This window comes from Prionailurus bengalensis, chromosome D2 (genome assembly GCF_016509475.1).
Source record: "Prionailurus bengalensis isolate Pbe53 chromosome D2, Fcat_Pben_1.1_paternal_pri, whole genome shotgun sequence".
NCBI classification, from domain to species: Eukaryota; Metazoa; Chordata; class Mammalia; order Carnivora; family Felidae; genus Prionailurus; species Prionailurus bengalensis.
This window is the reverse complement of record NC_057351.1, coordinates 39,546,391-39,561,678: the sequence shown is the minus strand read 5'-3', so window position 1 is coordinate 39,561,678 and position 15,288 is coordinate 39,546,391. Positions and strand designations below refer to the sequence as shown.

Here is a 15,288-nt window from a genome sequence, read left to right as displayed (position 1 = left end):
TTTCTACCCTCACCCCCAAAATATATTATTCCTGTAGGGGGAAAAAAACGCAAAATAGGGACCAGGAATAAAATTTTTTTTCAGGCAATCTTAACTTCTAACTAGAGCAGTGTAAATCTCCTTTACCGGCACTGAACTTTCCCAGCATGAATAGGTATGCAAGGTTCCCAACAATTTTCTGTCTGGGGCCAGAAAATGTGCATTTTTCATCTCCTTACATCCTCCAAAAATCTCAAGTTGGGTGTTGTTATTACCCTAATATTATAAACAAGAAAGTGAAGGCTCAGAGAAGTTCAGCAAGCTTCCCAAGGTCACGCAGCACTAACCAGTAGAACTGGAACTGGATGCCAGGCTGGTCTGACCACAACCTCGACACTTTCTAGGTCCCTTTGCAGGACCCTTCATTTGGGAGGCAGAAGGTCTGAGTTCTGATCTTGGCTCAGTCCCAAGCTACTTGTCCTTGGCAAATCTCTTCCTCTGTCTAACCCTCAGTTTCCTCATCTGTCCAGTGAGAAGTGAATTGGCCCAACTGGTGTGTCAAATTCCTTCCTGCTCAGACATGTGAGATTTCTGTTCAGTGCCAACCAATGCTCAAACCAGAGGTGGGCGCCAGTTGCCTGGGAGCTCGCATAGGTGGCCACACACACGTTCCACGCACGGCCTCACCTTGAATTCCTCGTGGATGCGCTCCTCGAGGACTTTGGCAGCCTTCCGGTCTTCCGTCTCCACTTTCCACTTCTCCGCCAGGATCCGGGCTTTCTCATTGGCCAGCGCATCCCGAAACTTCTTGGTGATTTCTGCCTCCTTCTGTCTCCTTCCAATAAAACACCAGCAGATATAAGCTCATGCAGGAGACTGAAGGACCACGTAACCACAGAGCTTCAAATAAAAACTATGAGCAATATTTCTGGGTCCATCAGAATGACAACGATCTAAGGTCAGCAAAACTCAATGTTGCCAAGTTGGAGAGAAACAGTCACCCTCCTGGAAGGGAGTGTCAATCAACAGAATTGTCAGGAAGCCACGGATAAAAAAAAAAAAAAGACTCAGAAATCCTATATCTCACTCAAGTTTACAAAGATGTAGGTAGAAGATGTTCATCAGAGAATTTTTATAACAGAACAAACGGCGAACAACCTAAATGTCCATCAACAGGGCCAATAAATTGGGTTTCTCATGTAATAGGATACTATATAGTAGTCTTAAATAACACTGTGAATCTATATTAATCAATTTATCAAGGTGTGAATAAAGCAGTTTATAAAGCACGTGCTGCCTAAATGCTCACCGTGATTATCTCAGGCGGTGGGCGTTGAGTTGTTGCTACAATTTTACAACTAAAATATTGTTATTATGGGGCGCCTGGGTGACTCATTGGTTAAGCGTCTGCTTTCGGCTCCGGGCAGGATCTCACAGTTCGTGAGTTCGAGCCCCACCCCGGGCTCTCTGTTGTGTGCGCAGAGCCCGCTTCAGATCCTCTGACCCCCTCTCTCTCTGCCCTCCCCCGCTTGTGCTTGTGCGCTCTCTCTCTCTCTCTCTCTCAAAAATAAGTACATACATACATTAAATGAATGAATGAATGAATAAATAAATAAATACTTAAATAAAATAAAATATTGTCACTTATTTTATAGGGGGGTAGGGGAATGTTGAAGTCAACTTCATACGGATTTCCGAAAAAAAAAAGGTTAAAAGTTGTTTATGAAAGAAGTCTGACTCCAAATCTCACTGGGGGCTCAACTATGCACCTTGTGTGAGAAAGGCAGGTACGGTGAAGAGGAACAAGCAGCCACAAAGGTGAACCCAAACTCCTCTGCTGTCCCAGGGACAGCTCCCCGAGGAAGAGAGGAAAAGCATGCCACCTGTATCATCGCAGTGAATCCAATCTATGTCCAGACGGAAAGGGTGTTGTTATGCCCGCACCACAGATGTGAAAACTGAGACCCCAGATCAGCTTACAAGTAACTGGTGGAGCCGGGATTTGAACCCACCAGACCTACCTGATGGAAGACTGGTGCTTTGGTCCCCTAATCTTAGCTGAGCTAAGAAAACGGCCAGCCAGCTGCCTGGCACCTCCCCCCTCCCACCCACAACCTAGCGTCCTGCGGCTTGGACCCACCGTAGGCTCTGTGTTCAGACCCGACCCGGTACCCGTCTGCACCTCTCACCAGAGCTCCTCGGCCTCCCTCTGTGCCTGCAGCCGCGCCCTCTCCGCAATCAGCTCCTCAGAGATCTCTTCATAGGGCTTGTCGCCAGGGCCTTCTCCCATGATCCAGACCCAGACTTCACCATCTGCCCCCAGGAGCCACTGGATGTGCTTGTCACTCGCTGCCTCACAGCAGAAGGAGGCACCAGGAAGGAAGAAGAAACAGGTCTGAGTCCCAATTAGTACGAGATGAGCTAGGTTGGCCGACAGAGCACAACCTTCACACCTCTCTACAGAGCAGTGTCATCGACAAAGGCATTCCAGAGAGATACCTGCCGGCCCGAATGCAAAGCCACCTCCCTCTCTCCCTCCCGCCCCTTCTGGGGAGCATCACAGCTGCCAAAGCCGGTGCCCAAGGCTGGAACTGGTGTTGGAGGCCGAGCCCCTCTGAGATCTTCAGCAGACAGCACACCAGTCCTTCCTCTCTCTCCCTCCCGTCCACTGGCTGGAAACGGGGAACGGAGATAGTGTTGCAAGACGAAGACGCTAGGCCCCTGACCCACATCAGCCTGTAACGTGAGGAAGAAATAAACCCGTGCTGTTTTAAGCCACTGAGATTTCTTGGTTTGCCGGCGGCAACAGACCCCATCAATTCCCGTGACTAAAATGCAAATCTGTCCCCAAAGCGGGGTAGTGCTGACACAGAAATATAAACTATGGGGCGCCTGGGTGGCTTGGTCGGTTAAGCGTCTGACTTCGGCTCAGGTCATGATCTCACGGTCCGTGAGTTTGAGCCCCGCGTCGGGCTCTGTGCTGACAGCTCAGAGCCTGGAGCCTGTTTCAGATTCTGTGTCTCCCTCTCTCTCTGACCCTCCCCCGTTCATGCTCTGTCTCTCTCTGTCTCAAAAATAAATAAACATTAAAAAAAATTAAAAAAAAAAAAAAAAAGAAATGTAAACTATGTAATGCCATTGCCTTAGCAGGTTGCTGGCATTCAGCAGCAGGCTGAATGGATGGCCAGAGATCCACGCTATGCAAGGGCAAAACACTTGATCGAATTGTCAGATGCTGCAACTGGAAAGGCAGACCCTCGTACCTTCTGACCTTGCCACTCTAAGGAAGACGCTAGAAAACAGAACATTGAGAGCGGGTGTTGGTTGCTAGCAGCTGTGTTCAGCAAGGTGTTAAGAGAAAGAAAGGAGTTCAAGAAAGGATTGAGTGCTTAGCAAATCAAAATGAAAGAGAATAGAGAGAATATAGAAATTTGGGACTTTGTAGGATTGGAAAAGCCACCTCTTTCTAGGGCCCAAATTACAAGAGATGGGATTTTTTTTTTTTTAAGTTTTGCATGACAGAGCCTAATAAAACTTCTAAGGTGAATAAAGTGACCTAAGGTACAGGTGGCCATGAGAATGTGCTCCGCAGACATCCAACTACAGACAGCATAAGTGAGCAAACAGTACAGTCCCTGTGCTCCTGTGTTTGCCCATGGCCATGCTTCCCAGAGGTGGCCCCAGTCTTTGACTCAGCATGGTGGACCCATTCCTAGGGGACACCAGACCCTTCGGATGGGCAGCTTCCATGCAGCCTGGACAAGCTTCCCTTGGGCTGCATGGCTGCCTAGAACACCTCGTCCCCTCATCTGCCTTCCCTGCCTCCTTCACTCAAGGTCAGACTTGTGCTGCAGGGTGATGGCTCTCCCACACTCCTCCAGCACTCTTCCCCTTTCCCCCCACAGGCGTTTCCTGAATAAAACCCCTGTGTGTGTAACCCCATCCCTGTCTCTAACTCCTCGGAGGAGCCAGGCTAACACAAGCACATGAAGAGTGCAATCCTTCCCACTTACTTTTCAAACAGCCTAAGATAGATGCCCTTCGGTTGCAAGTAGAGGTATAGGGAAAAAGAGGCAGAGAATTGCAGTCAGCTTGCAAAATATGTCTAGAAAAGAATTTTAGATGTTGTTCCTGGGACATGGAAGCAAACAGGTCAGAAGCCTACTAAGTTTTTGAGTCTGAACTAAAACAAAAAAGCCTTCGATTATTCAAGACTTCAGCAACCTTTGGGTACCCAAGCTCCATGAATGAATGGGAGGCAGATTTCAAAGGGTATCCTGATCCAAGGAGGGCGTGGTCCTCAACACTCATTCAGATGAAGCCAAGGGGGACAATGAACAAGGACGAGCCTCCTCTAGGGCACAGTCCTACCCTCACTCAAGGCTGTCCCCTCACTGCCAGGACAGGAGAACTTCACAGTGCCTGACTAGCAGGACTTCAGGAATGCTGTCAACTAGTGACTGAGTGAGGCTCACATTCTCCTCTTTTCCATAGTGGACCTGCTCTACTGCTGTGCACTGTGTCGTACGGGGTGGGGGTGGGGGTGGGGTTGTTTAGGTAACATGTCTTTTCAGCCACATCCAGACATTCTAGAGATTAACGCAGAATCCGTGCAGACTGCGGACTTTGGGCTGGATGCAGTGACTGCCTGCGACTTGAGGGTGTCCCCATGAAGGAGATGGTGAGTGTATTTACATGAAGAGGAGAACACAATGTGTGAGGGACCAGAATGACAATCTATGACAACGGCCGTGCTGTCTGGCACCCTATTTCCCTTCCCTGAACCCACCAGATGACTACTTTTCTCAGCTCCCCTTCAGCTCCATGTGGCCGTGTGAAGGAATTCTAGTCTATGAATGTCAGGGAATCTGATCTGTACGCTCTCAGGCTGTGGCTTTTGCAACTGGTATGTCTTTTCCTCGTTGTCTCTCATCCACCCATTTCATCCAAGATGGTGGCATCGCGAGAAAAAAGCAGCCTGATCCACGAGTCCATGTTTGAAAGCCAATGACACAGAAGAGTTACCTCATCCACATCAAGAAATAAAGCTTCCTCACTTAATTCGCTGAAATTTCAGCGTGTATCTATTACCGAGGGCAGCATTAATTCCCTGATACAGGAGGGCACTGTCATTTTTCTGCACGTTGAAAGAAATACTGTAATGGAGAAACACAGGCTTAATTATGACTGGTAGAAACAGGGAGGCAACCGCTATTAAAATTATAAATCTTCTTAAATTTTTTTTAATGTTTATTTATTTTGGGGAGAGAGAGAGAGAGAGCGTGAGCATGGGCAGGGCAGAGAGAGAAGGAGACACAGAATCCGAAGCAGGCTCCAGGCTCTGAGCTGTCGGCACAGAGCCCGATGCGGGGCTCAAACTCACAGAGATCATGACCTGAGCCGAAGTCTGACGCCTAACCAACTGCGCCACTCAGGCGCCCCATACATCTTCTAAATTAATAGTGGGGGGAAATAAATGATAAGAGGCCTACCGATCTTATGAAAATATGTAAAGGGACAAGAGAAAACAACAAAAACTATGCAGCTGTTACAGCAGACAGTCAGTTCCTGACCACCGCCCACCCCACCCCCACCTTCCTCCCTGCATGAGAAAACCCCGATCTGCTCAGGGTGTTACAGACATCTCTCAGCTTTGCGAGAGGCATGTTTCTACGCCGGCCTCAAAGGACAAGTAAAACTGGTGAGCGATCGATCTAGAAGAGAGCAAATGTCCCTGTCTCTGGCAAAGTGGACGTAAGTGGAAGTCTGAGCAAAGGGCTTTCCCCCTCGGAACAAAAGGGGAAGACTCTTTGGAAGAAACCCCTTCACACTTTCCTCCTTCCTCCTCCCAGGAATGAAGGGGTGAGGCCAGGGACAGCTGGAAGACTTTTGTCTCTAGGAGGAAGAAAGCCACAAGCTAAGGGCAAGCAAGGAGAAAGTGAGGATTCGGGGCCTTCATGATTCTGTTGAGCAGATACACCAATACTAACCCGTGCAGTACATCTCCAGCCTGGCCATTGCAGGCAAGTAAGGAACTTCACAGAATACAATTCTATCATTATCAAATGAAATGTGACCATATAAACAAGAAATAGTAATTTAATGAAGCAACTATTTGCTAGGTGCTCCATTAGGTAAAGTCAAGCACATCATTAACTGATATAGGTAACAAACGCAAAATAACACTGAAACCCTAAACCCTAAGTATGTTCGTTAACACAAAAAACACGAACAGAATTCCCCTGTTGAAAATCTGAGGCTTCCAGACGTGGTCAAAAAATAAAATCTAGGGGCAGCTGGATGGCTTAGTCCGTTTAGCATCTGACTCTTGATCTCAGCTGAGGTCTGGATCTCAGGGTCATGAGTTCAAGCCCCACGTCGAGCTGCATGCTGGGCATGAAGTCTACTTTAAAAAATAATAACAATATAAAAAGAATAAAAGAATAAAATCTGTGGATTATTTAAATAAAACATACATTTTTTTTTACAAGAAAAAGGTTAAAAATAAAGAGCTAGCTAACAATAGACTGTGAAAAGGTGAGCAAAAAGAAAGCAAGAGTAGCAATGTCAAACAAAGCAAATTCAAGGACAAATGTATTCAACAAGACAAAGAAGAATACTGTGTGGCAATAAAAGATGCACTCCACAAAGAAGATGCAACAGTCATGAAACTTGACACAATATGTGATACAGCAGACAACTTGCATCAAACAAAATTCCTAACTTTTTAAATTTTTAAAAAAAAATTTTTAATCTTTATTTTTGAGAAAGAGACAGAGTGTGAGCAGGAGGAGGAACAGAGAGAGAGGGAGACACAGAATCCAAAGCAGGCTCCAGGCTGCGAGGTGTCAGCACAGAGTCCGACACGGGGCTCGAACCCACAAACTATAAGATCATGACCCGAGCCGAAGTTGGATGCCCAACCGACTGAGCCACCCAGGCACTCCCTAACTTTTCAAATTTTTAAAAAATATGTATTTATTTTGAGAGACAGAGATAGAGAGCAAGTAGGGGAGGGGCAGAGAGAGAGGGAGACAGAGAATCCCCAGCAGGATCTCCACCGTCATTACAGAGCCCGTCGCAGGGCTCAAACTCACAAACCTCGAGTTCATGACCTGAGCCAAAATCAAGAGTTGGACACTCAACCCACTGACCCACCCCGGTGCCCCCAGAAAACTCCTAACAAGGCAAGAAGAATTTGAAAATGTATATATATGATGCAAGTTTTACTACATTTATTTCAGAAGTTGATGGATCAAACAGATTTTTTTAATTATTTAAATACTTAAAAATTTTTTAATTATTTAAAAATAATATAGAGGATTTGAATAATGTGTCAACAAAATTTTAGTTAATAATTACAGAACTTTATTCCTTAGCTTTTGACATTATACTTTTTTCCTTTTGAGCTTGCAAATATGAGGAGAACTTTATAGGCCATGATCTCTAATCATAATACAAAAACTAGAAATTGATGGGAAAAATAGCCATTTTTAAAAGTCATTAATAAATTTGGGTCACCTGGTGGCTCAGTCTGTTAAGCATCCAACTCTTGATTTTGGCTCGTTATGATCCCAGGCTCTTGGGATTGAGCCCCGCCTCAGGCTCCACATTGGGTGTGGGACCTAAGATCCTCTCTCTCTCCCTCTGCCCCTATCCCTGCTCGCACTCTCTTTCTCTAAAAAAATAAAAATTAAAAAATCAAAATAAAAGCCATTAATAAATTCATAATTAACAAGATATCTCCTAGGTCTTCTATGAAATCTTAGAAAAAAATCAAAATTGAAATTATGCATTATGTAAAAGGAAAATGTAGCCCAAAACTATCGGCACATAAAAGAAAAATTATAGACTTAAAGGCTTTCCTTTTTGATGTCCCCATGAAGATGCACCTCTCTTCTCCAAGCACGTAACAATAATAAATACAAAATAATAGGGGGAAAAATGCATAGGAATACAAGAAACACCTCCATGGAATCTATTCCAAACAGGAATGTGGAAACAGTGAACGGTGTGGAAGCCTTGGACTCCACATGGGTGCCCTGGCAAATCGTGGTCACCAGGAATGTAACTCTTACAGAGAAAAGGGGAACAAAAGTTCTCCAGGCAAAGCAGGGGCCTGAAAGGATCGTTATTGAAGCCAAGTGCTTGGCAAGTGCAAGAAACAGCAAGGAGGCCATTGTGGCTGCAGTAGAGTGGACAAGAAGGAGAGTGAGCGAGAAGGTGGAGAGGCAGCAGCAGCCCCAGCCCTGGTGGACACGGATGGCACAGGTAAGGACTCTGGATTTCATCCTGAGTGAGATGGAAGCCACAAGAAGCGGAGGGCAGGGAAAGTGACCTCATTTACATTTCACAATGCACTCCACCTGTTGTGGGGAAAACGGTGGGTCCATTAGCATTTGTGAACGGTCCCTGTGAAAGGAAATCATTTCTTGGGCTAAGGATGGAGGAGTCATAAAGTGGTTAAGATTTAGGATATATTCTGAAGAAAAAAAGCAATATTTGCTTAAATTCCAGATACAAATTGTGAAAGAAAGGGAACAAGAGAACTCCAATGTTTCAAGCTCAAATGATAGAATGAATGGTCACGTGACTGAAACTGGTAACATGAAAGAAACAACTTGGCGAAATCAATGATTCCATCTGGGCCAAATTAAGTTTGACATGCTTATTCGGTGTCCAATAGGCAGTTGAATAAAATAGGGGTGAGAGGAGAGGCTAGAAAGAAGACAAAAAGTTTGGCAGTCATCAGTGTGTAGATATCTAAAGCCACAAAACTGGATGACAACAGGGACAGAGTATAGCACAGAGGCCCAGGACACTTCAACAGTTAGACAGCAGGAGGACCCCCCAAAGGAGACAAGGACAAAGAACACTGTGAGGCAGGGGAACAACCCTAAAAGAGCGATATCCCAGAAGCCAAGGGGAGAAAGAATTTCTGGAATTAAGGAGGCATCAACTGCAGTCAAGAGGATGAAGACAGAGAACTGACCACTGAATTTGGCAACATGGAGGTCATGGTTATCTTAATAAGAGTGGTTTCATGAGTTGATGGAAAGGAATACTTGGAAACTTCTAGAGGGAAGTATAAAAGCACATCATGATAACTTTGGGGAAGGGAAGAATTTCTGCTACAAGACATAAAAAGAATAAACTGTAAGAGACAATGTGGATGAATTTGAATACAGATTAAAGCTTAAAATTTCTACACAAAAACGCACACCATAAAGGCAATTAAAAACCAAGCCACCAACTGAGAGAAGATATTTGAATACACATAACTGTCAAATGATTGCAACAATTAATTAAAGCAATAATAACAGCTAACTTCTACAGAGGGCTTATCTGCTAATCATGGTTCAACATATTTTACATCTATTAAACTTATTAATGTCTAGAACAATCTTGCCCTACTGGGGTCTTGTGAGAAAAATAAGCCCTATAAAAGGTAATTTGAATGATGATTTTCCTCAGTTCTCCCAAAGATGGTATATAGATAGTACTAGCCTGATGCACTGTAGAAAAGTTAACTCATTACATACAATGAATCCTTTAGGGAACCGTTCTCAAATAACTTGCTCTCAGGATGCCTTTACATTCTTTAAAGATACTGAGTATCTCAAACGCTTTAATTTATTTGAGTTATATCTACTAATATTTACCATATTCAAAACTAAAATCGGAAAAAAAATTAATGTTTATTTAAAATAATGGCAAATCCATGACACGCTAACACAGCTAGCATTTTTGTGAAAAGTGGCTGCATATTCTAGAACAAAACTATCTAATTGGAAGAGTGGCCTTGTTCCGCATTTTTGCAAATCTATTTGATGTCCACCTTCATAGAACACATCTGGATTCTCATATCTGCTTCTACGTTGATTCTGTTGCAATATGTAATTTTAGTTGAAGTTTATGAAAAATTTTTGACTTCACACAGATACATAGTTAGAAAGGAGAAGAAAATAGAAAAATTGATAGTTTTTTCAGGTATGTATTGATAATCTTTGATACTACAATGAAACTTAAACAAATCGTAGTTTCTTAAAGGTATATTGTGATGTGAAACCTGAAAAAATATCAATGAATTTATTGTACTTTATTATGTTAGAATTCATTGCATGCTAATTTCTTACTTTTGATCAATATACCATGATAATATAAAATGTTTCCATTTGGGGAAGCTGGGTGAAAGCTATATGGGAATTCTCTGGGTCACCTTGCAACTCTGAAGTCTCTAAAGTTATTTCAAAATAAAAAGCTTAAAATTCTAAAAAGCAAAATAAATATCAATTGGTTTATTTTGTGCTTCAAATGGGTCTTTCACTAATGCATGATCTTGCAACGTTATTCATTGGTCCTTTGGAAAATACTGGTTCACTAGGTCAAGTAGATATTCCCAATGTGGACACATTTTATTTTACAATATTAGGAAAGTGTTTGTTAACATCCCCATGAGTCTCATGATTCTGGTGACAGAGTTTTCCGAAAATTCTAAATTTTGCTTGTAAGCTGGGATTTTATCTTTGGCATATATTGTATCAGTTGTTTTTCAAGTGACAGTTTCACTTTATTCATTTTCAAATACCCGAGTCTTTGTTTCTGTCTTTTTTTTTTTTTTTTTTTTTTTTTTGAGAGAGAGAGGATGAGAGCACGCGGCAGGAGGGGTAGAGGGAGAGAGAGAATCTTAAGCAGCTTCCACACTCAGCGCAGAGCCCAACGCCAGGCTCGATGTCACAACCCCCAGATCATGACCTGAGCTGAAATCCAGAGTCGGATGCTTAACCAATTCAGCCACCCAGGTGCCTCTCAAATCCCCAAGTCTTAACAAAGCCGTAGTTTATCTTTCAATCTTCCTTCAAGTAAAAACTTGAAGCATTCTATGAATACTTCAGAATAGAAGGTATCTTTTCCTCAATGCTTTATGCATACTTCTCATTTTATCATACAATATAATAAATAAGGTTTACTGTCTCATCGAGGAGTGAAACCATCATAAACTTGACTGTAACGACACGATGGTGGAAAAAGACAATGGCTACTGATACTAAGACACCAGCCCATTTACCCACTCTTAGTTTCACATCGTTAGCACAAGCGCAAATGTGGCAAAAAGGTCAGATAGCACCTTAGTATTATTGTGAAAATAGTTTTAACCTTGTGGACATGCAGAGTCACAGACCTCCAGGAACCCATGGACCACACTGCAAGAATCACTGCTAAAATATCAGGGCTTAACTTTTTCACAGAATCTTGATTAGGGGGAAAAAAATTTATCTGAAATATACAAAGAACACTTACAAACAAATAAGAAAATGATCAGCAGCCCCACAGAAGAAAAGGCAACTGATAATTGACCCAAACGCCACTAGTTGCCTACCAATTACCCCTCCATCCTCCTTCCACCGTTTCCTTGCTTTTAGTACGCAGAATTTAATCAAACAGCAACATGCTTGTGTAAAATTCTCATTTTCTGTCTCCCTTCCATGTGACAAAGTTCTGGCCAATTATTATAAGTAAAAGGTAATGAAAGAGCTATGTCAAGTGTTTGCTATCCTGATACAAATATCACCCAGTCTTTCTCTCTTTTTTTTTTTAAGTCTATTTATTTATTTTGAGAGAGACAGTGTGAACAGGGAGGGGCAGAGAGAGAGGGAGAGAGAGAATCCCAAGCAGGCTCTGCACTGTCAGCGCAGAGCCCCACATAGGGCTCGAACTCACGAAACTGTGAGATCGTGACCTGAGCTGAAACCAAGAGCCAGACGCTTGACTGACTGAGCCCCCCATGGAACCCTAACACCCAGTCTTCGTTCCCCCTATTCTTCGTAACTGGAACACAGATGTGGTGTTAAAAAGCACTATAACCATCTGAAGACCCAAATTACTAAGCCACCATCTGAAGATCAAGAAAGAAGTGCCAGCAACATTAGTAACATCACAGAGCAAATAGCCCGCTTCAGGTCTGCCTACTTCTAGATTTTTTGGTTAGATGGAAAAAAAACCCTACTTACAGAAGTCCCTGGTGATTAGGTTTTCTGTCGCTTCCAGCTTAACACATTCCTGTCACATTATTGATACGAACAGACATTTCACGGAAGAGGAAACACAAACAGTAAACTGACAAAGATACTTAACTTTATCACTAATTAGACACAAGCATATAAAAACAAGAATGAACTATCATTTCACTCCTACACGATTGGAAAGAATTTTGTAAAAAGTCTGATGAAGCGGGGCACCTGGGTGGCTCAGTCAGTTAAGCATCTGACTTCAGCTCAGGCCAGGATCTCACCGTTCGTGGGTTCGGGCCCCGTGTCAGGCTCTGCCACTGAAAGCTCAGAGCCTGGAGCCTGCTTCTGATTCTGTGTCTCCTTCTTTCTGCCCCTCCCCCGCTCACACTTGTCTCTCTCTCTCAGAAATAAATAACCATTAAAAAAAAATTTTTTTTTTTAAAAAGCCTGATGAGGCAAGTGTTGGAAAGGATATGGAGCAACATTAATTGTTACAAATTGCTGATGGTAGAAGGTACCGATACAACCACTTTGAAGATCTTTGATAATGTTAAGTTGAAAATGCTGTACATTAATACTAAGGAATAGCACTTCAGGTGCATAACTTACAGAATCTCTTTCACATGTGCTCAAAGAAAACTGAACCAGAAAATATTGTTCCAATTTAACACTGTTCAGAATATGAAAAATTGGAAATAACATAAATACCCAATAAAGGAAACCAGACAAATAAATCTTGATATGTTTTAAAATGTAATACTCTATAGCAAGAAAAATATATTTGAACAACACAGATATGTGTCTTTTAAAAATACAGAACCACAAAATTAAATTAACTTCAGGTTACATACAGTATAATGTCATTCATATAATGATTAAGCAACATAGTGCCTACAAAATATATACTGCAGTATGGAAAAGATATAAGCAAGATACACATTGAATTTAATAAGAGTTGCATATTGGGAGAGAGACGGGGAGTAAAATTTTAGGAAGTCATTAACATAGGTCTCTGCTGTATATAAAGTGTTTAAATAAAAACAAAGAAGGCACTAATATCAACATTTAATAAAGACATTATGGGTCCAAACACAAGAAACAGCAAGTGTTGGAGAAAACACGGAGAACTAGGAAATCTCATGCCCTGTTGGTGGGAATGCAAACTGGTGCAGCCACTGCGGAAAACAGTATGGAGGTTCCGCAAAAAGTTAAGAACAGAACTACCCTGGGGCTCCTGGGTGGCTCAGTTGGTTAAGCCTCCGACTTCAGCTCAGGTCATGATCTCACGGTTCACGTGTTCAAGCCCCGCATCAGGCTCCATGCTGACAGTGAAAACCCTGCTTGGGATTCTCTCTCTCTCTCTCTCTCTCTCTCTCTCTCTCTCTGGCCTTTTCCTGCTCATGCATGCATGCACATGCTCTCTCTCTCTCTCTCTCTCTCTCTCTTTCTGTCTCTCTGTCTCAAAAATAAACATTTAAAAAAGTGGGGGGTACCTGGGTGGCTCAATCAGTTAAGCGTCAGACTTAGGCTCAGGTTATGATATCATGGTTCATGGGATCGAACCCCACATCGGGTCCACACTGAGCCTGCAGAACTTGCTTGGGATTCTCTCTCTCTCTCCCCAACTTGTGCTCTCTCTCTCTCTCAAAATGAATAAACTTTAAAAAATAAATAAAAAATAAAAAGTTTAAAACGTTTAAAAGAAGGAAAACTACCCTGTGATCCAGTAATTCCACTACCGGGTATTTACATAAAAAGTACAAAAACATGTACCCTTAAGTTTCTAGCAGCAATATTTACAATAGCCAAATTATGGAAGTAGCCCAGTTGTCCATCTATATAGATGGATTTTGTTCAACCGTTAAAAAAAAAAAAAGAATGAAATCTTGCCTTTTGCAGCAATGTGGATGGAGCTACAATGTACTATGCTAAGTGAAATAGGTCAGGCAGAGAAAGACAAATATCATATGATTTCACTCATATGTGGAATTTAAGAAACAAAACAAACAAGCAAAGGAAAAAAAAAAAAAAGGAGCGACAGACATACCAAGAAACAGACTCGTAATTATAGAGAACAAACTGATGGTTACCAGAGGGGAGGAGGGTGGGGGGATGGGTGAAAAGATGATTGAGGATTAAAACACTTATTGGGTCACCAGGGTGGCTCAGTAGGGTTGAGCATCTGACTCTGGATTTCGGCTCAGGTCATGATCTCACGATTCTCGGGATGGAGCCCCGTGACCGGCTCTGCACTGAATACACGGAGCCTGCTTGGGATTCTCTCTCTCCCTCTCTCTCTGCCCCCCCCCCCCTGCTCATGTGTGCTCTCTCTCTCTCTCTCTCTCTCTCTCAAAATAAATAAACTTAAAAAAAAGAGTACACTTATCACGATCATGATGAGCACTGAGTAATGTATAGAGTTGTTGAATCACTATATTGTACACCTGAAACTAATGTAACACTGTATATTAACGATACTGGAATTGAAATTTTAAAAAACAACTTTAAAACCAGGGGGTACCTGGATGGCTCGGTCAGTTGGGCATCCAACTCTTGGTTTCTGGTCAGGTCATGATCTCACGGGTCATGAGCTCAAGCCCCACCTCAGGCTCCACACTATCAGTATGGAGCCTGCTTGGGATTCTCTCTCTTCCCCTCTCTCTCTGCCCCTCCCTCACTCTCTCTCTCTCTCTCTTTCAAAATAAATAAATAAACTTAAAAAAAAATTTTTTTTAAGTTTTTAAAAAGGCATTGTGGGTCCACGAGTATTCATTATATTATTTTCCATTTTGCCTAGATGTTCAAATATTTTATGAGATTTTTTAAAGCTTTATTTTTAAAAGATGCACATGAATTAACTACGTTTTAATCTAAAACATTTAAAAAAGAAAATAAGAGAAAGGAAAAGAACTAATGAAGAAAAAAGCCGATATTAATGAAATGCAAAGCGTCTAGGAGTCTAAACATTTGTTCTTCGAAAAATGTAGTAAAATAAGAAATCACCTGGCATGACTAATTAAGTAAAAAAGAAATAAGGTTAAAAAAAAAAGAAAACATTGGGAATTATAAAGACAACCTAAAACAAGGACTGATTACAAGAGAATTTCATGTGCTATTCCGTGTTAATAAATTTGGAAACACAGATGCAGATATAGGCCTAAATGTTCATGACCTTACTTTTTTTGAGAGAGAGAGAGCATGTGCACAAGTAGGGGAAGGGCAAAGGGAGCAGGAGTGAGAGAATCGTAAGCAGGCTCCATGCTTTATGAAGAGGAACCTAGAAATAGCAGATCAGAGG

General features: G+C 42.4%; 1 protein-coding gene across 1 annotated transcript in view; it reads right to left on the bottom strand.

Moving 5' to 3' along the window:
- SH2D4B (SH2 domain containing 4B) overlaps positions 1-2,533 on the bottom strand; it is a 61,473-nt gene extending 58,940 nt beyond the window's left edge. The window contains exons 1-2 of the mRNA XM_043596735.1: positions 2,169-2,533; positions 667-814 (exon numbers count right to left, since the gene is read on the bottom strand). Of these exons, the coding sequence (XP_043452670.1) occupies positions 667-814; positions 2,169-2,269 (249 nt within the window). The 5' untranslated portion in view covers positions 2,270-2,533. The remainder of the gene's footprint in view (positions 1-666; positions 815-2,168) is intronic.
- Between the last annotated feature and the right edge of the window lie 12,755 nt (positions 2,534-15,288).